At 42.6% G+C, this 24,665-nt stretch overlaps 5 protein-coding genes across 7 annotated transcripts; 2 read left to right on the top strand and 3 right to left on the bottom strand.

The window, feature by feature from the left end:
* Positions 1 to 5,285, top strand: LOC306930005 (heterogeneous nuclear ribonucleoprotein U-like protein 2). The gene is made up of 11 exons (XM_079510742.1): positions 1 to 860; positions 1,304 to 1,374; positions 1,831 to 2,082; positions 2,200 to 2,312; positions 2,465 to 2,731; positions 2,886 to 3,008; positions 3,116 to 3,217; positions 3,441 to 3,609; positions 3,906 to 4,133; positions 4,994 to 5,043; positions 5,140 to 5,285. Exons 1-11 carry the CDS (start codon positions 169 to 171, stop codon positions 5,236 to 5,238), a joined length of 2,166 nt encoding a protein of 721 aa, XP_079366868.1. The 5' UTR covers positions 1 to 168; the 3' UTR covers positions 5,239 to 5,285.
* Positions 5,286 to 6,197: 912 nt separating this feature from the next.
* Positions 6,198 to 12,011, bottom strand: nudt22 (nudix (nucleoside diphosphate linked moiety X)-type motif 22). 3 transcript variants are annotated; one of them, XM_079510755.1, is made up of 8 exons: positions 11,770 to 12,011; positions 11,353 to 11,375; positions 11,132 to 11,257; positions 9,908 to 10,598; positions 9,516 to 9,641; positions 9,095 to 9,192; positions 7,038 to 7,131; positions 6,198 to 6,374 (listed from the first exon to the last, which is right to left on the bottom strand). In XM_079510755.1, exons 3-8 carry the CDS (start codon positions 11,215 to 11,217, stop codon positions 6,231 to 6,233), a joined length of 1,239 nt encoding a protein of 412 aa, XP_079366881.1. In that variant the 5' UTR covers positions 11,218 to 11,257; positions 11,353 to 11,375; positions 11,770 to 12,011; the 3' UTR covers positions 6,198 to 6,230. The 3 variants fall into 3 exon arrangements, with proteins under 3 accessions (XP_079366881.1, XP_079366880.1, XP_079366879.1); XM_079510754.1 differs by lacking the exon at positions 11,353 to 11,375 and having other exon boundaries at positions 11,132 to 11,262; XM_079510753.1 differs by lacking the exon at positions 11,353 to 11,375 and having other exon boundaries at positions 11,132 to 11,223; positions 11,770 to 12,010.
* A 358-nt stretch (positions 12,012 to 12,369) lies between these two features.
* LOC306928930 (F-box/LRR-repeat protein 12) lies at positions 12,370 to 15,043 on the bottom strand. The gene is made up of 3 exons (XM_079509243.1): positions 14,623 to 15,043; positions 14,383 to 14,458; positions 12,370 to 14,097 (listed from the first exon to the last, which is right to left on the bottom strand). The coding sequence occupies exons 1-3, from the start codon at positions 14,721 to 14,723 to the stop codon at positions 13,066 to 13,068; spliced, it is 1,209 nt and encodes a 402-aa protein (XP_079365369.1). The 5' UTR covers positions 14,724 to 15,043; the 3' UTR covers positions 12,370 to 13,065.
* Positions 15,044 to 15,356: 313 nt separating this feature from the next.
* On the top strand, positions 15,357 to 21,377 carry cops6 (COP9 signalosome subunit 6). The gene is made up of 10 exons (XM_079509257.1): positions 15,357 to 15,514; positions 16,325 to 16,450; positions 17,283 to 17,414; positions 18,373 to 18,461; positions 18,558 to 18,620; positions 18,738 to 18,785; positions 18,871 to 18,985; positions 19,575 to 19,667; positions 20,482 to 20,582; positions 20,947 to 21,377. Exons 1-10 carry the CDS (start codon positions 15,472 to 15,474, stop codon positions 21,085 to 21,087), a joined length of 951 nt encoding a protein of 316 aa, XP_079365383.1. The 5' UTR covers positions 15,357 to 15,471; the 3' UTR covers positions 21,088 to 21,377.
* A 1,420-nt stretch (positions 21,378 to 22,797) lies between these two features.
* On the bottom strand, positions 22,798 to 24,283 carry and4 (actinodin4; the record flags this gene model as incomplete). Its single annotated transcript, XM_079496843.1, has 2 exons — positions 22,798 to 23,550; positions 24,125 to 24,283. The coding sequence occupies 2 exons, from the start codon at positions 24,281 to 24,283 to the stop codon at positions 22,798 to 22,800; spliced, it is 912 nt and encodes a 303-aa protein (XP_079352969.1).
* Positions 24,284 to 24,665: the final 382 nt, after the last annotated feature.

The raw sequence follows: 24,665 nt of genomic DNA, 5'->3' as shown, positions 1-24,665 counted from the left end.
ACAAGGCACCATATTGAATTGTGTTTGTTGTTTTGGTGTTGTGGACTTGTGGTATTTCGCCCGTGTCTTCTTACCGTGTGTTTGACCGTCTTTTACCGGCGTTATCTACTCTAGACTGGTACGGTATATATTGCAATTAGGAACAACGATAGCGATAAGTTACGAAAAATGAAGTTAACGGAAATAAAAAAGCTCAAAGTATCGGAACTGCGAGTCAAACTTAAAGAATTCGGACTGGACACCAAGGGACTCAAAGCTGAACTCGTGGGTCGATTGTGGTCTGCGGTTGAAGCCGGGTTGCATACGCAATCGGGAGAATGCGACACCGACAGCGAAACTGTTGTTAACAGCAGTACAGATGGACAAAACAACTGCCCACCAACAACAACGGCGATGGACGTCGTCGCCACATCGCCCGATCTCCAGGAACCCTATGCCATTGTCTCATCGAAGTCGAACGTTACTTCTGATCCAGAACAAGATGAATGCAAACGTCTGTTTACAAGACATTTCACAGACACTGCCACTCAGACCAGTCCTCGGTCCGGGTCAAGGCAACTGCTTGGTGAGTCGACAATGACTTGTATGACACAAACGGAGCTGCCCGCCGCGTGTCAGACGGTCTCAATCCAACAAGTAGTTCGAGAACACACGGAACACCGGACAACCCTTGTGTCTAGCTCCGTAAGAGCTGATTCAAGCCACGACCCACTGTCCCAGCCGGAGGAGGGACGAGAGTTGGAGGAAGGAAGGATAAATCATCATGATACAGAAGAAGAGGGAGGCATACCTCTCTTTGTGGGGGAGGTCTGCAAAGGCAGGGCTTTCTATGAGTTCAAAGAGGAGATTCGGTATAAAAGGTAAGACAAAGAGGCCATTGACAGGCTTTGCGTTTGTGCTGGAATACCTTGAATATGTATGAATTTGACTGGAAAATGTTTACAATTTTAAATGCGTGTTACTTACAGTCGGTAATAAATGTAGTCACTCTGTGACAAGTTCTCACAAAACTTTGACATTTATAGCATGGCAACAATATCTGAAGGGTGGTGTGGTTTTGGAATTGAGTGGTTCTCAAAGTGGTTTCCGGGGACCCCCTTGGGTCCTCAAAAATAGCAGATAAGCTCACAGTGTTACACTTTGGGCCGAGCTGCAAACATCTGCTTTTGAAGGTTTCTATTTTAATAGGTTTAAATTTAATTTTGGATAACTTACTCCTGGACAAACTATTACTGGAAAACTTTTCTACTAGGATGAGCTAACTTCACCCTCATGCACCTGTTTCTTTCTCCACTACAACCAGGGCCAAATCACCACAGCCTCCACCAGAGAGAGAGGATGTGGACGTGGAAGAGAAAGTCAAACTGGATCGATGTGAGTCTCTCAAAATGACTACATAATGTACAGGCCATAATACAAGTATCTCAAAAGGTGTTATTTAAATTCGTTACATTAATTTAGTGCCATAAATTAAATTCTAGAGCAAATATACTGTAGGCTAGGTCTCAAAAATAATACAAATGGGACAAAGGCCTGGCTGTTGCTTAACGTTGAATTTCAGAGCTGTGTCACTACCGAAAATTGTCCTATATTCTGCACAAATAATGACCATAATATGGTCATTATTTGTGCAGAATATAGGAATTATCTGGAATTATAGTTATATTATAACTATAATTCCAGACCAACGTTATGCCAGGTGATTTCAGTAATAATTACATCCCCAGTTTCTGGTTAAAGGTGTTTGGAATTGAATGAAAATGTAATTGATTACACATTATTGGTCTGCATTGGACATTGATGGTATCATATATGTCGCTCTTCCCACAGATACTTGTGACCTTCACTTTGAAGTGGGTCCTGATGGTTCCTGTGGTCAGCCACGGTTCTGGGATCGTTTCCCACTACTGTGGTCAGGCTGCAGGCTGAGCCATGGAGCTTGGCGAGGCCAGGTGGGATTTGAGGTGAGGCTGGACAGGAAGCTCCTGGTTGCAGGTCCAGAAGAGCAGACGTCCTGTCGAGGCCCGCAGCCTTTCGGCCTGAGAGTGGGATGGTCAGTGGCTGAAAGCCCTCTACTGCTGGGTTAGTACCAGGAACTAGTAGAAAGGACAAGCATTCATTTTAGATTATTTGTTTTGTTTTTTGCATTAAACCTTTCAATCCCATTTTTTTCCCCCACTCTGGCCTTTCAACTCGCAGGTGAAGAGGACTTATCTTATGCTTACGATAGTCAGGGCAATAAAGTCTCTGATGGAAAGGAGGTGGTGTTTGGGGAACCCTTCTCGGAAGGTGATGTCATTGGATGTTACGCTGTGAGTAAAACTTTCACCTACTGTACATCACCTACTGTACATGTATGTCTATTTTGTACTGTGTGTGGACTTGTCATATGTAGAATAGTTAAGCATTAGAGAGATCATGACATCTGATGTGCGCATGTTGTTTTGTTTGTGTTCGCCTGTAGTTTTTCGACAAGGAGAGCTGCATTCAACTTTCCTACCATAAGAACGGACGTGCCATGGGGATTGCATTTCAACTGGAATCCAAGGTGCTCCTGGGGCGTGCCCTGTTCCCACATGTCCTCTGTAAGGGCTGCTCCGTCAGCTTTCACCTGGATTCCACAATGCCTCCCTGGTACCCCGGCCCTCCAGGCTGCACCTCACTTGCATCCCTGCCTACAGAAGACATGCTCTGTTCCCCACGGCCCCCTTCCCCCATAGGACAGTGTGAGGTGAGGTTTGGCTGTGGTATTTTGATGGCAAATATGTTGCCTTACATTGAGGCTCTATCTATATCTGGTTACTGGCTTTTGTAACATATCCTCCCAGAGAACATTTTCAGATCTCTCATCGTTTCTTAAAATCTCTTTCTCTGTCCCTCTCCAGGTGATAATGTTGGTGGGTCTCCCTGGTTCTGGGAAGACTCACTGGGCCAAAGATTACATTAAACAGCAGCCAGGGAAACACTTCAAACTGTTGGGTACCGAGGCGGTAGTCGCCTGTATGATTGTAAGTCTTACTTCTGACCTAGGCAAGCTGCAGTTTAAGCTCCCTAATACTTGACCATTTTGTTATATAAATCAAATGTGATTGATCATCTGTATGTTTGTGTACAGAGTGGAGGCAACAGGGAGAGCCAGCTACAGCAGGCCTCTCAGTGTGTGACTGAGTTGATCAAGATGGCTGCTCACACTCCAGGAAACTATATCCTTGACCAGGTAATTAAAATATCTAACACACAGACTACAGTGAACTCTAAAATGTGAATCATAGTCATATGCAGGTAAATACATTTCATGAGTTTTGGTTTAGTTGTATGATAGAATCACGGATATAAATATTAAAGTCCAATTTACAATGTCCTATATGTCTGTATTTTACTAAAGTGCTGTAAAACACTTGCATGTGAACTTAAATAACAACTATACACTATGTCCTCAGTCCAACGTGCTCTTCTCTGCACGGCGCCACAAGTTGCAGCTGTTCAGTGGCTACAGGCGAAGGGTGGTGGTGGTCTTCCCCACAGCAGAGGAGTGGCAGAGACGGTTGGAACAGCACCAGAGACGGGAAGGGGAGGAGATCCCAGACACTGCCCTTCTCAAACTACAAGGTCTGACACATTGTGATAGTATTTGATATTGATACAATCCTGGCCTGAGAAGTATTACAGATCAGTTTGCCCCGTAAAACAGCACAATGTAACCTAAACCATGTCCATGTTTCATGAACTGCTATTGGGGATAATGGTTGCAAGGAGTTGCATGACCAAACATTAGTGTGGTTTCGGCTTCAGATAATGTCACTGACACAGAAGGCAGTACACAAAGTATGATCAACATCAGACAGAGTATGAAAGATCTTGCTACTATTCCCCAATGACGTGTCATTGTCTCTCCTTCTCTCCAGCAAGTTGCAGTCTGCCAGAGCAGCAGGGGGAGCTCTTGGAGGAGTTGCAGTATGTTGAGCTGCCCAATGAACAGGCACAAGTCCTCCTTCAGAAATATAAAGAGGGGGCACGCGGCATGCTTCCCCCCATTGCCAGACGAGAAAAGAAGAAACCCCGCCTCAGACAGAACAGGCCAATCCCATATTGCCCTCCCCCGACTCATAAGAGCCAATGGAATGGGATGCATGGTCAGTATGCACTATACAGGATGATGACAATTCGGGGGTTGTGCCATTTATATCAGAACAACAGTGCGTCAAAAGTATTAAGCCAACAATGTTACGAGCAAGTGTGTACAGTGTAAAACATAACTATGGTAAAACACAGCGCGTTAAACACGTGCGATGGCAATGTTTACAACTTACTGGACGAGTGGAGTTGTGCACGCGGACATATCCTTAAGGGAGAGGGGAAATAAAGTAAGTAAATAAATAGCGCTTTACTGTTGCAGGCAGCAGGCTAGTTTGTTGTTAGCCACCTATAGGCGAGCTTAACTCTGCATTCGGTCGGAGATATTAAATAACCACGTGGTTGTCAGACAGATGGAGCAGCAGCAGCCAGGTAGGAAACAGGTCGCCCATCTACTGCAGTATGAATCGGCCTGTAAACGCGAACGTATAACAGCGTGTGTGAGATGAGAGAGAGAGAGGAGAGAGAGAAAAGTCACTCAGAGGCGGCAGTGAGAGGAATGCGGTGAAATGTTACGTTAGTCCATTATCTATTTTAACCCCTTTATTCTAAGTACTCAAGTAGGCTTAATAAATCCCATTTTGGCAAACTGAAAGAGCTCTAGCACTGCACTAAACACTACAAACACCAACTTTATATACTTGAAGCAGATCTTGGCGCCCGTAGGCATGGCAGCCTACCATGACGTCAGCCTTGCATGCCCTATTTAGCTCGGTCACTCCACGTAAACATCAGATGATGATCAGTGTTGCAAGAAGAGTGTGGTGCTGACAGACGGGTTTCCCGGCTAATTCAAGGAAAGTTGAGCACCTTTGTTTTCAAGCCCTTATTTGAAGTGTTATTATTCTGATTTTTGTAGGGTGGGATGCCACAAGGTTGAACCAGCAATCGGTACTGCAGCCAAGATATGTGAGTAGCATATTTTATGTGTGGAGTGCTTAATACATAGCAGCAGCATGAATATACAGCTTCTCATCCTCATGTTTCACAACATTTACATTGCAGAGTAACTTGGGTTATCCAGACCGGGGCTGCTACTACATCGGTGCGAACTACAACAGCAGCGGTGGAAACTTTGGCTACAACACTTACCAGGGTTACTAGTGAACATGTACAATTCTAAAAGATGAAACTGAAGAGATGAGCTCTCATTTTAAAAATGGATATCTATCATTTTTAACAAATTAGAGAATTTTTAGTATGAACATCAGGTTAAAGGACAACTTTGTTTTGTTTTTTCAACCAAGATTCATGTTTTAGGTTGTTAGAGAAAGTAAAAGATGATGCGACCAGTTACGACAGTCGACTCCAGGGTTGCCAAGTCTGCACGGCCGCGAAGCGTGATATTGTGACACACAAACATACATGTTACTACAATAATAATAATCATATACTAATCTGGTATGACAGGGGGCAGGGGCATTCGAACAAGTGGCTAATGTGTATTTTTTTTTAAACTTTTTTTGGAGCGATTTATTTATTATTATTTACTATAGTCCTACTAGACCCCAGGGAATTACATCTGGCCACAGTAGTTGTTTTCCATGTGTCCGAGCGAACTGACTACTAGGGGCCTGCCATACTATGTGTCATAGGCACTATGTCAGTTTGTCACCTCCCCCTTCACATTCAATAGATCCCATGATCAGATGTAATTTCCTGGGGTCTAGTAGGACTATAGTATAAATAATGACAAAGAAAACAGTGCAAAATTTGGTAAAAGACATATTTAGCCACTTCGAATGCCCCCGCCCCCCTGTCAAAAATAGCTAAAATCGTTAAAACTAAAGAAAGCAGCAAATGAAAAGAAATTAACTCATCTTTTACTTTCTGCAATAATAACCTAAAACATGAACCTTGGTTGGTCCTTTAAGAAAACTGCACCAACAAGGAACATTCTATGCTATAGGAATACTAACAGGACAAATCAGTGTTTTGTTATGGTACTGCGTTTGATGCTGAAAGTAATCAAAGTATTGAGCAAAAGGTGATCTATTTGCACTCACTGCTTTCAGCAATCAACTTTAATCTGCCTTGTAGTTTGTAAATATTAGACACACAAATATGTTTAATATAAATTTTATTATATTTTAAATTCACAATGTGATAGGAGTCTGAGATGGACTGCAGCTGTCTTGTTCTTCATCAGGCATCACAAGTTGATAGAGCAATACTGCCCCCTTGGCTGAAGGACACAGCTCTGACCATAGAGGGCGGTCTCTATCCAACTGTAAAATGTCCTTCAAAACCAAAACATACAAAATACAATTTGTAATTTAAAACATTTGATAATACACTAACAATGTTTTGAATCGATCTATTTTAAGAGTTGCATTTTTTATTACAGGCCATTTGGTTATTCTTTATAACTGCTGTCTTGCTATACCTACACACATCTATAGAGAAATCTTGTGTTTTAATGTTACTTTGCGCTATTACAGAACCTTTGCATAGAGCTTCACATGAAATTAAATAGGTGGTCTGGTTTACTGGATACCTGTATACTTTGAAAACAACTAGTAGCCTACTTTGGTTCTGCTTGGCATCTGTTAGCAACAATGTGACAGGTATTAAAAACCTTTTAAAATATTGACCAGTAACCTAAGTTTCTTTCAAGCACTAAATTGGTTTCTTTGCATTCACATTGTCCTGGGTTCATGCCATTTCACTTTTAAGTCACTGGGTGATAGGCTGCTAAATGCCTAAATTATAAATTGCATAGCTGATGTGTGACACAGCTCTGATTGAGTCTTCATTAGACCAATGTGTTAAACATACTGGCTGGCTGAATCACCATGCCTTTAGTAGTACCATAAAGTAATGCTACATTACAATGACGTGTGTGTGTGTCACAGAGGGATAGTTACTTGTGGGTAGTAATGAATAATGATGACATTACTCACCATTCTGCTGATGAATACAATATCTGTAGACTCATGGGCCTCCAGTCCTCCTCTCCAGTACAACTCCTTGACCTCATCTGATGTTAGTGAACAGCTGAGGAGACACACACACACCCCTTATGGAAGCTGCAGTATGTCATAATACATGGTATTGTTTGTCCTATTGTTTAAATGGCAAAATTAACTTGCAGTAACAGCTTTTGATTCAGGCTCAAATCTCTGACACCATTTCAGATACAGAACTGTGTTTGTTAAATTTTAATGCCACATCAATTTCATAGGGACAATAGTCCCTAACACTGGAAAGAAAACTATGCTTAAGTGGGGAAAAAACACCCACGATTAATTGCAACAACAAAAAAATACTCTGTGTACTAATTTGATTACAATTGCTAAATTAGTTGTACTAGCAGAGTGAATGAACAAATGATTCTATTTAATCATGATATTCATTTCTCATTCCACTTTTTTTCTTCATTCAGTCATTTTTTGGGTCCAGCACCGTATTCTGAAACTGGGATGTGCATATAGTTTTCCTGCTTTACATATTCATTTCTCAAAACATTATCTTGTTCGTTTGTATACATCTTGAAGCACCAAAATATTGGGGAAATACAGTTTATAATAGAGGTATTTTGTCAATATTGCCCAGTCCTGGGTAAATGTTAACGGAACTTGGGACATGACAAGAGACTATAGCACACACAGGACAATAGAATAGAAACGACAAATCAAAGACAATAAGCAAGATGGCAGCAGAGAGGAAAGCTTGTATCCTAAATGTGTACATGTCTATCAATAATTGCAGCTGACCTGTGAATGAATAGTACTGTTAAATATCAAATTCTCTGATGTACTGATGCCTTGAAACTTGAAAGAGAACACTTTCTTCTCCTTGCATTGTACCTCAGGGAAGATCTTTTATGCAAGATTTTATAAATGTATTTTTTCCCAATAAAATGTTCACAGAGACATTTCACACGAATCACCAGTACTATGAATGTGCAAATGAATGCAACTCTAGTTCTATGGGCAAGATGGCAGCGGTGGCCGAACGGATAGCGAAGCGACCGGAAGGTCGCCAGTTCGAATCAGCGGTCCGACACGTTAAAATTACCACCGCTGAAGTGCCCTTGAACAAGGCATTGAACCACTACGATGAAATGTGTTCTATGAGCAGGGCCTGGCTGGAAACAAGTTCTTGAGCTTAGCCCAGATACCCTGGGTAAATATAGTAATCATTTCATTTCATGGAAAAGTCATTAAAAAACTGGGTTAGTATGGATTTATTAGCATGTGATGTGACTAACATGCATCTTCATGCTCCGAAGGATGACTACTGACATTGCTGATCCGTTGGCCCCTCCTCTAGCTTCCTCCTGCACTAGCTGTGCACCTTCCTGCTTATAGTCCCAGACAGTGGCCAGTTTCTCTGTACTTGTCTTTAACCCATTAAGAAGACCTGAGGCCAATTCTACGAATGCCTTCTAAATCAGTATCACACTTTCAAGAACATTTCAAAAATAGCAGATGTGAAGTGACTCGCAAAAATCTAAAATGACAGATAATTCCAGGGCATACTTCTCAAAAATTTCTGAGAGATTTTATATTTTATTATTCAAAAGTCTGCATGCAAAAGGGCATGGGCCAGGGCAGCAAAGGTTTTAATATTGGAGATATTGTCCATAGCCTGAATACCGTATATTTCCTTCATGCCATCTACTGATATTCCAATCAGCTTGGTGAATGAAGGTAGTTCAATTTTGTATCATTGTTAAGACTAAATCTACAGGGTAACCCAATAAAAATAGTTTTTTTGCACCGTGACTACGAGCTGTGCGACCTGTCCTTATTTCAAGACTACATGTATATACATAGGCTTCCAGAGTACTACCACGGTATTACCTTCCTATTCAACCAGATAGGTAATTATTAATTAGTAATCCTCCAAAGTTTAACATTTTCCTTGATTAGACAGAATGGAAACCCCAGGACTGGAGTTGAGAACCACTGGTAGGTTTGGGGGAACTAGTCCAACTCCAAGCACATGCAAGTACCTGATATAGAACTCTGCACTTGGTCTGCCTGCACTGGTGTGGTTCAGAGCAATGCCCATCAAGACAGGCTCGCCCAGGGAACTCAGTGGAACATTCACCTTGAGATGGAAAAAGGGAGAGAGAAAGCGAGAAGGAAGAAAATGACAATGACAAGGCTTGGATCCACAGTTTGATCAATTCATGAACACCAGTGCTTTATTAATACACTAAATTGTTATTAGTTTATAGTTCACATCATCACATATTTTCATTAACACGTTCAGGCTCAACAAAGTGAGTCATCTCAGGCCTGAGTCTTGGCTCAGTCCTTTTAAGCTACCCCCAAATTGCATACTATCCTCCTGTCCAACACACTAAGATTTTTTTTCCACAAATATTTCAAATGCATTTTACTCCTTAGGTCATGCATAGAAAAGCACACCTCATCTCTGATCTCAGCACACACAGAAGAGAAAAGCTCGGAGGTCACTGCCCCCTGCCTCTGCTGTAGCATGGCAATGTTGATCTGGTCTTCAGACGCACCCTGGTCCAGACCCTCACACACTGCCTGAAGAAAGCAGAGAACACAGTGATGGTATGAATAAAAGCTCAGATGTGGTGAAAATGGTGAAACAGTCAGTTGGACTGTAACATGATGGTGTGACTTACTAAGAGGATTTTAAAATAAAGTTGAAAGAATATCAGAGATGCGTTGAAGGGAGAGATGCTACAAATATGAATCAATGATAGAAATACTTTAACAGTAAAAGAAGCATCTTCTAAAAGTCCTTAAAATGTCCAAATGAAATGAAACCACATGGCCCTTCTCTTCACCTTAGGTTCGGGGTGTCCCCCAGGGATGTCCAGCAGCCCCCCTGCCTCAGCCACCTTCTGGCTCCTCCTGATCAGCACCACCTGTCCATCGCGCGTACACAGAACCCCTCCTACACCAAGAGGCTGGGCCAACAGCGCCAGAGGATCCCCAAACTCTGCCTCCCCGCGACAACGTAGTCCCCCTGCTTGGCGGGACCAATTTGTCCCCAAGAAGTCTTTGTAGCATGTAAGGCCTAGTCTCAGAGTGAGGACAGAACCTGCATTTCTAAGGTCCATGTTTCTGTGAGGACATGGAGACGTGTTGGTCGTGACACCTTCAGATGCGCTGCAGTCGGAGGTGGGGTAAGGCTCGACAGGTGCTTTCTCTTTCTTCTCATTGCACCTTTGAAATACACCTACAGGTCCATGTCCTTTTTCTAAATTCTGTGTGGTTGACTTGGACAAAAACACATCCCGTCTTTGATCACAGTGTGGTCTCAGACAGTTGTCACCTGCATAGTCTAAAGATGGTGACTGGGCATCTTTGGGAGAAGAGAACAAAGACAGTGACGGAAGAGGTTCTGGCAGGGCCATACTGAAGGAGTGAAGTCTAAATTTGGCTCCATTGAAAAGCCACGGCTCCCTGGATACCCGCTGTATCCAAACTTCCTCTATATGCCGTTCTAGACCCTCATCTGTCTGTCTGTTAAACCTTGCAGAGGTTTGGAATAAAGACAAGAAAATAAATTAATGCGATTGGTAGAAGTAGTAGGTCTCTAAAGCAGCAATCTGGAATTTATTTCAATGAATATACTTCAACACAATATAACTTCCCTACTCTTCCACTGAGAAATGTATAGCTAAAATAATTGACAAAGTGGTATACTATAACTATAACTCTTGAGCCAAGAAATCTATTATTTGACAGAAACTTAAAAGTCAAGCCTTTTATGTTTGTACAATGTCTGATCATAGTTTAACTGTCCATTTGCAACATGCCACCATTCAATGCACATGTCATATAATAAATATAGTGTCAGTGGCACCTATGAACAAATTTGCACTAGAGAACTGAGTGCAAATTTGTTCATAGGTGTAGTCTATTTTTCAAAGCCAAATTCCTTGTGATTCTGTCTGTCTGTGTATGTTGCATGTGGTGTGGGAGAAACCACAGTAAACCCAGCAAATATGGTGTGCAGGAGAGTACACGAGAAGATGACAAATGTAACATTTTTTGTGTCTTACCTGTCAGAGAGTTCCACCTGCACTTGGGATTCCCTCAGCCCACGCCAGGCTGCACAGTGCAGTAGTAAAGAAATCTCGGGGTCCATCGGACACTGTAGATTAGGTTGATAGGTTCTTGCTCATCACTAGCCCTAGAATGGCTCTGTTGTTACATACATTGCAAAGTGACATTCTATGTGAAGTTAAATGAATGATCAGACATTCTAGGTCTAGCTCATCACAAACTCAGCGTGCTTAATATTTTCTGATAAATTGAAAATGCTGGACCCTGTTGTAAATAAGATAAGTGTATATGGATCGTCCACAACAGTTTTTGTATTGACTTGTGCTTTCGTTTGAAATGTACCCATTCGGCATACTGTGAAATAAAAACTTAAATCAATAATGTTTGTCATGACTTCAGTATCGTTAGTAGTTAGTGTGTCATTTTCACAGTATGATAAAAGTACTGAAACAGAGGTGTATAGTTTCCTTTAGAAAATCACTATGCAAACGTCTGTGACGGATATTTCTGATAACAAAAACTTAAACATTGTAGCGTATTACATAGATACCATATAGCCTACGGTATAATAATCATAAGTTAACTAAGTTACAACGTTAGAAATGTCAGACGACTGGGAAACGTAAACACTGACCTGCGGAGTATGACGGTGTTTCTGTTAGACCGAGAGCTCGTAAACTCGTTACCTACTTGTGCACATATTGGCCTTAGCCACAGCATACGTGTCATTTATATAAATCTAATCTGACATTTAAATCTGTGTCCGACTAGTTTGGTAGGATAATGGCACTTCCTGGTCTTGTGCTAGGTCTTGTGTTTTTGAGTTGTCCTTTAGCGCCACCGCGTGACTGGCCTGGATTGGTCCTGTTCCACACAGAAGAGCTTCATTGGTCCATTGGACTTCGCGTCAACAGTTTTTTACTATTCTGTGCTCACATCCGTTCTAGAGCTTGTATCCGGTAACACACGCACACGCGCCCATGCACGCGCCCATCTAATCTAGTATACAAAAAAAATATTCCTCATTCCTGGCTGTCTAATGTCTATGACTGGTGTTTTTCTTGGTCATGAATGTTTTACAAACCTGTTATAACTGGATTGAGAATCTGAAGACAGGGTCAGGGTTTATTAGATATTTGTTGGCTGGGCAGTGCAGATTCCAATATTTTATTCAGAATGATCTTAATTCTTCATCGAGATTTAGGCTAAGTATTCAAGAGATCTCAACAAGATGAACATGACAGGATACTTTAGCTTTATTTATTCAAAATAAAGTTAGAATGAAAGTCAGGTTAAAATGAAACAGTTCAATTCATGAATACAGATCTCATAAACATAATTTCTTTCACGCTAATTGGCCACAGATGGTTGGCCATATTATTTCAGTTAAAATAGACTAATACAGATCTCACATACATAATTTCATTTGAGTAAAATAACCACCGATGGCCATATAATTTCAGTTAAAATATAGACAACCAAAAGAAACTTCAACAGTTTGACAGCTTACATTGGTCTCTTATCTAAAATGAATTTAGGCACAAAGAGTTAATAAGGTGAGGTTACTTAAAAGGGTTGGCCTACAATGCAGGTTAACCTACATGACATCATCATATGCTGTGCTTCTTTAAAACCAATAAGAACAATCAAACACCTGCTTATAACAGATTATTTTGTGAGCGTGGAGAGGGAATCAGGAAACAGCAGAATCATTGTAAGATTCAGTGGTGTCACTGGTGTGCAGTTCAGACTCACACCTGCTTCTGTGATGATAGTAATGGTGAAAGTATTTACTCTTTAGTTTTATGCAACAACTGAGTTCAAGTGGGTATTCTCATGGAAAAGAGTATTATTGTGTGCATGAATTATGGCTAAAGAAACATTGGAACTTTAACAAACAGTGTGATTTGAAGCTGTGCCTTAAATTAATCTATTCTGAATTAAACTGAAGAACAGAGCAATTGGTGAACGCTAGTGTGCAGCGAGGCAGCACAGCAGCCAGTGAACGACGGAGACTTGGAATGGGATCGTTCTCATCCAGCTTCTTGTTGTCATCACCTTCATCAGATCCACCTGCAGCTTCTCCACTGTTCCGCTCCTCCTCACCTTCACCCTCACCCACTGACGGACACTGACGAGGCTGGAAGAAGACACCAGAAAACTCCAGTGCACACAGGCCGCGCAGCATCCTGCAACTCCGTACTACTTGCATTTCACTTAGTGTGCAGTCCCAGAGGCACAGGCGACGGAGGTCTTTCAGGCGGCTAGCACATAGCAGGCCTGGCCCTACCTCCTTCCCACCCAGGCTCAGCTCCGCCAGCCCAAGCCATCCTGTGCCTAGGCCCAGGGATGCCATCTGTAACTGGTAACCCACCTGTCCAGTGATGCCTAATTCCAGGAACTTGAGGCTGGTCAGCCCTTCTACACCGGAGTTATTCTCCTTGGCAGCACAGTTCCTAAGGCCATTAGCAGTCACACGAAAGGTGTCACGCAGCTCCAACCGTTCGAGTCTCTCCCATGAGGTCAGACTCTGCAGGTGTTGGTCCGTGAATGAGGGAACACCGTGAAGCATTAGTCTCTCAATGCCAATCCCTGATGGGGAGACATGCTTTTTTCCTGCCTGGCTCCGTCCTTGTTGCTGAGGACCAGCACTTGGTTTAGATCCCTCAGTAGTTCCACTTGGGAGGCTCTGGGCAAAAAAGCCAGGTGGAAGCTCACAGCCACGCAACTCCAGCACCTTCAAAGTGGGAGGCAAGAGCTGACAATTGGGCAGGCCTCTCAAGTCTGCATACAGCAGATATACTTTGCTCAGACGTGGACACTTGGTGGACAAGGCTTTGAGCCATGGCTCTGATAACAAGATGCCCTTTCGAGCAGAGAGCAGTAACCCTCGCAACCGCAGACATCTTAGTCCACAGCCCAAATACTGCCGCAGGAGGACCCAAAGTATGCGAGATGTCACCTGACCCACAATGATCACCAGGGCAGGGAAGTCCAGTTGAAGAATGAACACAGCAGTGGAGGAAGCAGAGGACAAATACAATAATACAATCAGTGTTTCATCTGAATTTATCAGCATAGATTTAAACATAGATGAGTTGTGATTGCACATGGCATGATGTAGTTATTAAATTACAGATTCAAGTCTACGGGATTTTTTTTAAAGTAAAAACTAATGGTCAGTTTGAGGTTCTTTACTTGGTATGAAAAGGCTTTAATAGAATCAAAACATTGAAAAATACGTTACCCCTTTCCATGCTGTGAGATCAACAAGTCTCCAAAGTCTTTGGTCTTTTACAAGACGTCTCCATCTCTTACACACCCTAACATAACATAATAAGGCAAAAGCATAATGACATGTGTTACAGTCTCGACCATGAAGGATTGGCCCCGAGTCTCTCGACACGCGACCCTATGCACGCGACAAAGGATTCTGGCTTTAATGTCTAAAGGAAAAATGAAAAGGCAAGCTTAAACTCTTCATTACCTTCCAGCTCGGACCAGCTCTCGTACACTAAGGTGTGATAAGATATCAATCAAAATGTTCTCAGGGAAGTAGTCCAGGGTGCAGATTTTGAAATCATCCATTTTGTAAACAAAATTCTTGTACACGGACTAAATTTCCAGACGCACAGCACGTTGCATTTGAATCAGGAATCCCTAAGAAACGATCGCTAATGGGAAAACAGTACCTAGATAACAGATTCAGGGAAAAAAAACGTAGCCCCGTCGCGTATGCTCAGTAAAAGTACATGTTTGTCGATATCCAGTGCTGGTGTGTATTCCACTGTTGCTAAATTTAACATTTAGCATTACTAGGTAGGCCTACTTGTTGTAAACACACACAGAAATGCACCAGCATTGCCACCTTGCGTTCGCGCTGTGAAAAAGATCACCCTTTCTTCCCCATAGCCCGGAGGGATGCGCTGTGATTCGTTAGTTAGTTGTCATGTCAACGGAGTTCTTATGCGTGAGTGGGGGGAATACGATACGATAATAAAGCAAACGGCAGATGGAACGAAAATAATTTAAATGATGTTAACGAAATGAACGAATACGACTTCGAGGTGACAGACAGCATTGTCTAAATTTGAAACAAACTGTGGACAAACTGGACACCCGACATTCAGCAACTACAATGACGTGACGTAACGTAAAATTAAGAGTTCTAGTTCTATTTATATTAAATCATGTTACGTTATAAGTGCAACCAGACTCCAGAGTGCAACCAACTGAATAACCAATCACAGGGCGGCCGGTCGTCCCTCCCAGCCCTGCGATCTGAACTCTACCATTTTCATTGAACACTTGCGCTTGCGTGTTTACTTGTGTCAAGATGGCGACGAGCAACGGTGGAGGGATGGAGGTGGATGGGGCAGGTGAGTTTCTCCCAAACAACTACGTTTTCGACCGATAGTAGGTTGAACCTGAATGGAAACGGCCCCGTATGCGTGATCCTTGGGCATCCGTTCGTGTAGGTGCACGTTCTGTGATCTTTGACAGGAGTGGCGGGTGTGCTAATACCCTGCTAAGAGCAATGCTGGCTAACGCAAGCTAACTAAAAACTGTCAACAAATGTATGGCTCTACTAACCGAGCGCCTCCTCTGCATGGAAACGCCCGCATGGACAGCTGTGCTTGTCATGATGGCAGATGTGTTTTTCTAGACTCACTGTCTTTAACGTTAACACTAGTCCTGTTGGCGTGATTTGCCCAACACACTACTTCTGCTAATGATGTGGTTCTCAGTGGGGTCCGTCCGGGTACCCCTAAAGGTCCTTGAGGGGGTTCCCATTCCCAACCAAATGTGTTAATATAGGCCTACCGGTAGCATAAAATCTGTTTGACCACTTTAACCCTATATATTAATATCCATCGGTTATTGAAAATGTAAATAACAACACATCTTTCAAAGGGGTCCCTGGCTCAGACAAGAGGGTCCGTGTGGTCAAATACATTTTGATTTTGGGGTCTTTGACATCATGTAATCTGAGGAGTTTGCAAACCACTGTACTAAACCAATAAATGCATGGCTATTAAGAAATAGCAGACGTACACGCTCACAGCACAGCTCACAGTTTTTTTGTTTTGTTTTAAGTGTGTCTTGAAAGTGTGAGAACTACTGATTTAGAAGGCATTGTAGACTCTTATCTGCCTCAGGTCTTAATGGATTTAATGTGTGTCTTACAGCCAGCCCCAGTGTTATGGCCTCAGGGGTCACCGGGAGTGTTTCTGTGGCCCTGCACCCTCTCGTCATCCTCAACATATCAGACCACTGGATACGCATCCGCTCCCAGGAGGGTCGGCCGATGCAGGGTACAATGTTTACCCGTGTGAAAATACCAGTGCATAGAGAGAAACAGCATTATTATATACATTAGCCCTGGTCCAGTGCGTCAGCGAGTCTCTCACTGACGCCCTGTGGGGCATGCCTCCGATGCTCTCTAGCAAAATTTCCCACTGTCGTGGAGGGTTAGAATTCCCCGAAAATGAACACAACCAGGTAGCTACTCACTGAAACAAAGCTTGCTAGACCCTAGGAAAAAGTCTATTCGCCAAGCTGGGAAGCGTCTCAGTTCCCCAGCTTCTCTCTAAAAATGCACTATTTCTGTCGTGAAATATAATGCGGTGAAGTGGATAGGCACGGGAACAACCGGAAATGCCGTAGTGGAAGAAGTTACTCTGTCTGGTACATTGCTTTATTAAAATGGCACAAAGTGCATTTTAGAGAAGCTGGGGACCTGAGGCGCTTCCCAGCTTTGAGAATAGACTTTGACCAAGTCTAGCAGGCTTTGTTTCGGTGAGTAGTTACGTTGTTTTGTTTATTTTTGGGGAATTCTAAACCCTCGCACGGCAGTGGGAAAATTGCTAGAGAGGTGTGGAGGCGTGCCCCACAGGGCGTCGGTGAGAGACTCGCTGACGCACTTGACCAGGGCTATATATACATCTGAATATACAATCTGAAGAACGGTTTACTATTATGTTTGCATGTTCCTGATGCTTTCCTTCAAGACCTCCAATACTGATCTCATGACACTGGAGTATTGCTGTGCTAGGGTGTGTGTACAGCCTGGATCTAGTGCACCTTAAGTTCAGGAAACTGACAAAACTATTTGCCACACTTAACAGTGTTTCTCTTTGTGCCCAGTGATTGGAGCCCTTATTGGTAAGCAGGAGGGGAGAAACATTGAGGTGATGAACTCCTTTGAGTTACTGTCCCACATTGTGGATGACCGAGCACATATTGACAAAGAGTATTACTACACCAAGGAAGAACAATGTAAGTGTTTTGGATGTGGTGTGAACATGTGTGTTGTTTAAAAAAAAAAAAAAAAAGAAAAACGTCAAACTTTACTTATGCTTTAAGTAGCATGTGACATGTCAAACTAGGGGGTTTTCATTAATCTGAATCCATTCCAAGCATTAGTTTTGCACAAACAACACTCCTTGGGCTAAAAACAGCAATAGCCACTTGCACAAATGTGTCCAAAATGTGCTGACCTCATCACATTTGTGCTGACGACCTCACATTTGTCATGTGGCTATGGCCGTTTTTAGCCCAAGGAGTGTTTAGTGTACAGTCTGTACACTCAAGACACTGCCCCTGCTGCCACTCTTAGATCTCCTTATATGGAGCTGACCCATTCTGACATTCCATATGTTGAACTGACCATCAAACCCTGTACACTCAAGACACGCTCCATATATGGCCAGTACAGAATTCATTCCATATGTTGATCTGACCCCCCCATGCCAAAGCGCCAGAGTTCGCCCAGCAGTCTGCCGTCACCCAGGCGGATGCGTGCGCACGACCTCGCCCTTTAGGCAGCTCGGCATCAGGGACTCTTTACTGGTAATGATAATATAGAACTAATTACATCAACTCCTGTACATGATATTAGCTGAAAAACGATGTGTCCTTGGGTGGTATATTTCAAATTTCAATGCTAAGAAAGTAAGGTCGGTGAGGCTTATTTGTTCATATCAGGGAGTCTATCCCTGATATGATTGAACCATGGGAGTCTATCCCTGTTTCAATGCCCTAGAGTCCTAGACCCATGGGAGATGGATTGCTACAGTGGAGGCCCTCCACATCAGTTCCCACTTCCCAGTACTTGCAGAACCCAAGCCGTACTATTCCTACGCTGTGTCTTCGGTGCCTGGGATCGAACCCTTGACCTTGTGGTCCATAGGCGAGTGCTTGCTAATATTTGCTAATATTTCTGCTTGCATCTCAGTCAAACAGGTCTTTAAAGAAATGGAGTTCCTGGGCTGGTATACCACTGGAGGGCCCCCAGACCAGTCAGACATACACATTCACAAGCAGGTATGGAATTTAATTCAAGTCAAGTTAACATTGTGGTTTTCTGTGTCCGTGAGCTGGTCAATTTGAATCCATTTGCATATGTTTCTTCTGCTGCAGGTGTGTGAGATCATTGAGAGCCCTCTATTTCTCAAGCTCAACCCAATGACCAAACACACAGATGTGAGTCCCTCAGCTTTTTCTATTGCAAAGATGCACATGTAGCGAATAGCGATGCTGTATATTTGCTGAATTTGCCCACACTTGATTCAAACTAAAATTCCCCTTCTCTGCTTTCAGCTTCCCGTTAGTGTATTTGAGTCTGTGATCGACATAATCAATGGCGAGGTACAGTTTTTATTGAACAGGCACACATATCGGTGAACTTCTTCATGCTCAGTCCTTCCTCTGACACTTTGTCTTTTGATGGCAGGCCACCATGTTGTTTGCTGAGCTCACCTACACTCTCGCCACAGAGGAGGCAGAAAGAATTGGTGTCGACCATGTTGCTCGCATGACAGCCACTGGCACAGGGGAAAACTCAACAGGTAAGTTCTGCTTAGCCTGCTATGCTCATGGCATCTACATGCCTCCCAGTGTCCCAGAATCAGCTACATTCATTGCCATAGAATACCGAAGCCAGTACTCTCGCAATATCTAGCAACTGTAATCATATAGCCTTTTAAAATCATATAATATAAGAACTGTTCCAAAATTATGCAACCGTACCCAGAAGTAGCGTTGGAAAACTACATTGGAGATCATGTGATTCACTCCATCAGAAACATTTCCAAGATTCCTTAGATTTCATGACATTTCCCTGTCCAATGTTTAACTATAAATATTAAGTTAAAATCTGTGTAGTTAGTGAATGAAGCTACACAAATCACATTAGTGGTGAATCTAGTAATCTACACTGTACAGGCTGGGCTATGTGTGTGTGTGTGTGTGTGCTTGTCCTAGTCTGGTGACAGTCTGCGGCTCCTTTAGCCAATTAGACATTTCTATTTTTATAAACATTTAACCAATAAGAACAAAATATCTTCACAAGAACAATTACTAACTTGCCGTAATAGTTAAATGATTTCAGATGGACTTGGTATGTGATGCCTTCCTCCCCCTTTCCATATCTGTTAGTGGCTGAACACCTCATAGCCCAACATAGTGCAATCAAGATGCTTCACAGCAGGGTGAGGATCATTCTGGAATACGTCAAAGCAGTGGAAGCAGGTGAGATATGGTGTGATGACATGAACTTCAGGGAAGTATGTTGAAATATTCCTGAAAAACGGGTGTTCTGGCAAAAGGAGTTGTCCTCACTTTGATGCCATTATTAACACCCTCCGCGCCATTGCCAGATTTAATACTACGCTTAACGCCATTGCCGTAGATCAATGGCAATTGCGCTTTTATAGCACTTTCGATCGATCAAGCCATAATGCTACTTGTGTTAGCATCTGGTAGCTACCTATTGTTGTCATGACAATGGATCGCTAATCTTAGATCGTTCTCGCCATAATAATCCGTTCTGTTTCTTTCAATCGCCTTTATCTCCTATTCCTTGTCCCAGATGGCATTTTTGGTCAAAACAAAGTTTCTTTGATGGCACAGAGCCGGTGATGAGGAGCCCTCCAGTGCCCCGGCATAGACCCATCTTGTAAACAGTTGAACGAGACCCATTAAACTTACTAGGATATGTCTACTTCCGGAAGTCTGGAAATGTGGCTTTTCAAAATGAGAGCTCAACTGGGAAAAATGCTGGCTAAGTGTTGATTCTACAAATGCCTTCTAAATCTGTAGTTCTCAAACCTTTTTCGTGCCATGGACCCCCAAATTGATATGCATTTGGCCGCGGACCCCCCATCTGAAATGTTTTGTGACGGATAATGTGGCCATGAGTGTTGACTCGGCCAACCAAAGTATTTTATTGCACCTTTTCCTGACTGGATTCTACGATTGTTAACTGGAAATGAAATTGCCATGTCATATTTGTTCATGACTTATTTAGTCATTTTGCTTTCTCATCCCGCTCTGTGCAAAACAGGTGAGGTGCCATATAATCATGAGATCCTGCGAGAAGCCAATGCCCTGTGCCATAGACTGCCTGTTCTCAGCACTCTCAAATTCAAGACTGACTTCTATGATGTAAGTTCTCTCCATCTTACACACACACACACACACACACACACACAAGAAAATCCACACTGAATAGATCATAGCGCTAAATCACAATGCATTTTACAGTCTGACCATATTTCAGGCCAGTTTATTCAGATCAGAGTAATATAGTAAGAGAGTGGCGACACTAGCGTTGACTCCCATTGTAACAATGGAATGTGGAAGTGCTCATTTTATCTCAATGGGATAGTTCCAGCCATATGAGCAATGTTTGGAACTATAGCCCATAGGGACCCGCTTTGTGGCGAGATCAAAGCGTGTCGCTACTCTCCTACTCTACACTCTGAGACAGAGAGGTTGCTGTGTAACATTTGCATCCTCTCCCCCATAGCAATGCAATGACGTGGGCCTCATGGCCTACCTGGGCACCATCACCAAGACCTGCAACAGTATGAACCAGTTCATCAACAAGTTCAACGTCCTGTACGACAGACAGGGCATTGGTCGAAGGATGAGAGGACTTTTCTTTTGAGTTAAAGGGGAATTAAAGGGGGGATGAGATAGAAGAAGACAAAAAGAGGTCACAAACACTGCAAATGTTTTATTTGCTTAGGATATTCTTTTCTCTCTGTTTTGTTTTTTGTTTTTTTGGGGATGGGGGGGTATTTTTTTATTGACTCAAAAAATCTTTGGAGTTTCTCGGAGAGCACTTGATTTATACCCCTCAGTCAGGAAGGATACAATGTACATGAACCAGAATGTTATTTTATCCCCTTTGCTTTATTTCATGTTTACTATGTAATAAATGATCTGCTGATTTTTTTTCCTTTGTTCTTGTGGCACTTGAGATCTCCGATTTCTCACTTTTATAAATGAATGTCGAGTTGATAAAGTTCAAACATTCAACTGGACACCACAAGATGAAGACTATACTTTAAAGCAAATCTTTCTTTTGAATGTAATTTTGCACACACACAAAAGCTGGTTACTAGATTTTGTTTTTGAAGGGAAAGAATTCTTCCTCTACAAAGCAAAAACAATAAAAATGCACTCCCACGCCTCTCAGTGAGCATAATAGGAACACCTGCCGTGTGGACGGAACAGAGCTGCAGGTTTATTGGCCAAGGCTGTGTTTACAGTTCGCTTACCTTTTGAAGTTGTGGTCCTGCTGTTCATTGCCTTTGGAGGTATAGGTAGGCATACTGTAGGTGGCTGTGTGTGAGACAAAGTTACAGCTTTGGAGTCTCAAGTCTTACAGGACTCAGCATTTTTAATACAGCTTTAAAGTATACAGCGGAAGTAGACATAATGAACCCCTAGTCTGTACATTGGCACTTTTTTTTTTGCTTTTACTTGCCATGTGGCGCTGGGCAGAGATGCCCTTTCCCTTGCATTGGCTTATAGCTCTTGGTAAAATATTTGAAACTTGAATGGTTTCCCTTACAAGAAGAGAACATTTTTTATTGTCCCATCAGTCCCAACTGTAGTGTTACACGTGTTGCAGAATACAGCTTTTTTTCATATGCAGATTGAACATAATGCACTGTGGATAGACGATTTAATGAAAAGCTATATAAAACCCTCTCAGACAATGTAATGAAAAACAATGGCAGCAGATAAAATCTTTAGTGCAGCACACAACATGTCATACCTGCTGTCACAATATTAAGGGCACGTTTTGTTCTACAAAGATACATATTAAAATCCTAAAGGTACAGCTTAGACAGTTTTCGATCTGTAGTTCAGAAATGCCAGGCTTTCACTCCTACCAGTCCACTGACACTAGGTTATTTCACTATTAACTACTTATGCCCTATATACTTTATTGTACAATGAATAGCGGCGGTACGGTGTGGGCTTGTAGATCGGCTATTTTCACCTATGACATGGCCAAAGTATTATAGGGACACCAGGTCTAAAGATGTTAACAAACCTTTAACTAAGGCGACAGACCACAGAGTGAAATCAACTAGTGTCAGTAGTGGGAATGAAAGCCTGCATGCACTCTCAGTCCTCCACGGTTCATGTTGGAGCTTGTTGCTTTAGCGATGCAAATAACCGTTAGTTCTGGTTGCCCAGGTGATGCAGGAAAGGCACATCCAAACCGCACCAATGACTCACAATGCACTACTTGCAACCATTATCCCCAATGGCAGTTGCAAGGAGTTGCTTTGGTGCGTTTGACCTTAAAAGTGTTTTGTTGCAAGCACTGGCGACTAGTTGCATTGGTGCGGTTTGGGCTTTACTCGCTGCTTTCAGCCGGTTCATCAGCAGCGTCCGCCAGCTGGGGGTACTTGAAGCGGGCTTGGTCATAAAGCTCATCCCTGGGGTCATATGGGTAAGGGTGGTAGTAATAACCGTAGGGGTAGAGACCCACTTTCTTCACAAAGGGAGCGGGTGGCGCCGGCTCATCCACGGAGGCTTCTTTCTCCTCCTCTACCTCCTCCACGGGCGGAGGTGGTGGCGGGGGCACAATAATCTTGCCCTTGATTGGCCTGGGTGGGTTGTCGACCAGGCAGTCGGGGTCCCAGTAAGGGTCACAGTCATACTCCATGCCCTTGAAGCTACGGATGGCGACTGGGGGTGGGGGGGATTTTTTCATGACAAGCATTGGCGGTGGAAGTGGAATATACTTCTTGGGTGGAGGTGGTGGGGGCTGGGGCACAACGATCGGCACAGGGACTTTATGGAGCTTGCAGTGTGGATGGTGGCGAGGGTCACACAACACGGGCACAGCACCGCTGGGGAGATAGACAATGTGGGGCTTACAGAGTGGGTCCTTGGGGTTACACAAGTAGAGCACATCAGCCTGAGCGAGGGCTGGAGAGGAAATAGCCGGGGGTGGGGGCTCTGTTGGCTTCGGGGCCCCTTTCATCGGTGCCGGCGGCAGTGGCACTCCCAGTTTGTTCTGGAAATAGGGGGCATCAGGGCCATAGGTGTGCTCCAATGCTCTCATCTGTTGGTACTGCATTCTCAGCTTGTCGATCTCATACAGCTGTGAGTTAGAATGAACAAAATCACAATCACATTTTCTTTTTTGAGTATACAGCTTTTTGTCCTGAACTCTTGTCACATTTGTCATTGACAATGAAAGGAGAATTTATGTCATGTTTCTGAACAAATCGGCATTTTTTTTTTAAATAGTTTTTATTAGGCTTTTTGTATTATGACAACTTCAGAATATCATTGACAGATAATGAGTAATTAAGTGACATACAATACATAATAAAAAAGGTACATAAATGTGATAAACAAATCGGCATTTTGAGGAAACACAAATTCAGTTGTCATCTTACATGATGGTGAAAAGATTAGTTTTTTTTAATGTATGACAGTTAAAGGTTATAATAACATAAGTTGACAAATTAATTACAAATTAACTATATTCATTTTTTATTGGATGATGTACGACAGCAAGAGCGCCCCTCACTTCACACGGGTGTGATTAAAAAAAAATCAAAGTAGGTTTGCACATACAAGGAGTAGAACTCAGGTAATTTAATCACATCCACATGTGGATGTGGTGTCTTGTTATAACATGAACAATATGTCTATTTTTCTTCACTCACCCCTTCGGTGTGTCCTATGCTGCTGTAGTAGCGGTAGTAGGATTGGAAGTCTGGGTTTCCCATGTACCACCGGGGTTCCACATTGCGCTTTGGTCTGGAGTGACTCAGAAAGTAATTTGCTTTCATGGAGTTAATGTTCACACTGCCGGCAGGAACCATCTCTGTTAAAATAAGGCTTAAGATGGTAAGAAAAACGACTTCAAAACAAAACAAAAAATAACATTCAAATAGAATTAATATATTTATCAAATACAAATAGCACACCTACATCTATCCACCTTACAAATTGCAACAGAGAAAAGGATGCAATACCTACAGTAAGAGTAGTCAGTGTCACTTAACATCTATAATAAATACGTATGCGTAAAACGTCTTGATCCTTACCTTCCATCTTGATAGCATTCAGCAAAGATTTCGCTTCAGGCAGACCTGCAGGATTCAAATCATTTGATCGATTTATTCTTCTCATCATCAACTTTTTCTCTTTTCTATATTTTATCACAAAGAATACACTTAGGCCTAATTGTCAACTTTTAAGCAT

The sequence above is a fragment of the Electrona antarctica genome, assembly GCF_951216825.1.
Source record: "Electrona antarctica genome assembly, chromosome: 1".
NCBI lineage: Eukaryota > Metazoa > Chordata > Actinopteri > Myctophiformes > Myctophidae > Electrona > Electrona antarctica.
Note: the sequence above shows the minus strand (reverse complement) of the source record. Positions and strands in the feature narration are given on the sequence as shown.

Excerpts from the sequence above, each read along its gene's own strand:
- LOC306930005 (XM_079510742.1), top strand. The coding sequence starts at position 169 with ATGAAGTTAACGGAAATAAAAAAGCTCAAAGTATCGGAACTGCGAGTC. Across the intron at positions 3,610-3,905 it reads TGCCCTTCTCAAACTACAAG|CAAGTTGCAGTCTGCCAGAG; the intron begins GTCTGACACATT and ends CCTTCTCTCCAG. Across the intron at positions 5,044-5,139 it reads CGGTACTGCAGCCAAGATAT|AGTAACTTGGGTTATCCAGA; the intron begins GTGAGTAGCATA and ends TTTACATTGCAG.
- LOC306928930 (XM_079509243.1), bottom strand. The coding sequence starts at position 14,723 with ATGGATGATTTCAAAATCTGCACCCTGGACTACTTCCCTGAGAACATT. Across the intron at positions 14,459-14,622 it reads GAGCTGGTCCGAGCTGGAAG|GGTGTGTAAGAGATGGAGAC; the intron begins GTAATGAAGAGT and ends ATGTTATGTTAG. Across the intron at positions 14,098-14,382 it reads ATCTCACAGCATGGAAAGGG|GTGACATCTCGCATACTTTG; the intron begins GTAACGTATTTT and ends ATTGTGGGTCAG.
- nudt22 (XM_079510755.1), bottom strand. The coding sequence starts at position 11,217 with ATGGACCCCGAGATTTCTTTACTACTGCACTGTGCAGCCTGGCGTGGG. Across the intron at positions 9,642-9,907 it reads GGGGACACCCCGAACCTAAG|GCAGTGTGTGAGGGTCTGGA; the intron begins GTGAAGAGAAGG and ends TGCTTTCTTCAG. Across the intron at positions 6,375-7,037 it reads TTGTATTCATCAGCAGAATG|GACATTTTACAGTTGGATAG; the intron begins GTGAGTAATGTC and ends TTGGTTTTGAAG.
- cops6 (XM_079509257.1), top strand. The coding sequence starts at position 15,472 with ATGGCGACGAGCAACGGTGGAGGGATGGAGGTGGATGGGGCAG. Across the intron at positions 15,515-16,324 it reads GATGGAGGTGGATGGGGCAG|CCAGCCCCAGTGTTATGGCC; the intron begins GTGAGTTTCTCC and ends TGTGTCTTACAG. Across the intron at positions 17,415-18,372 it reads CTACACCAAGGAAGAACAAT|TCAAACAGGTCTTTAAAGAA; the intron begins GTAAGTGTTTTG and ends CTTGCATCTCAG.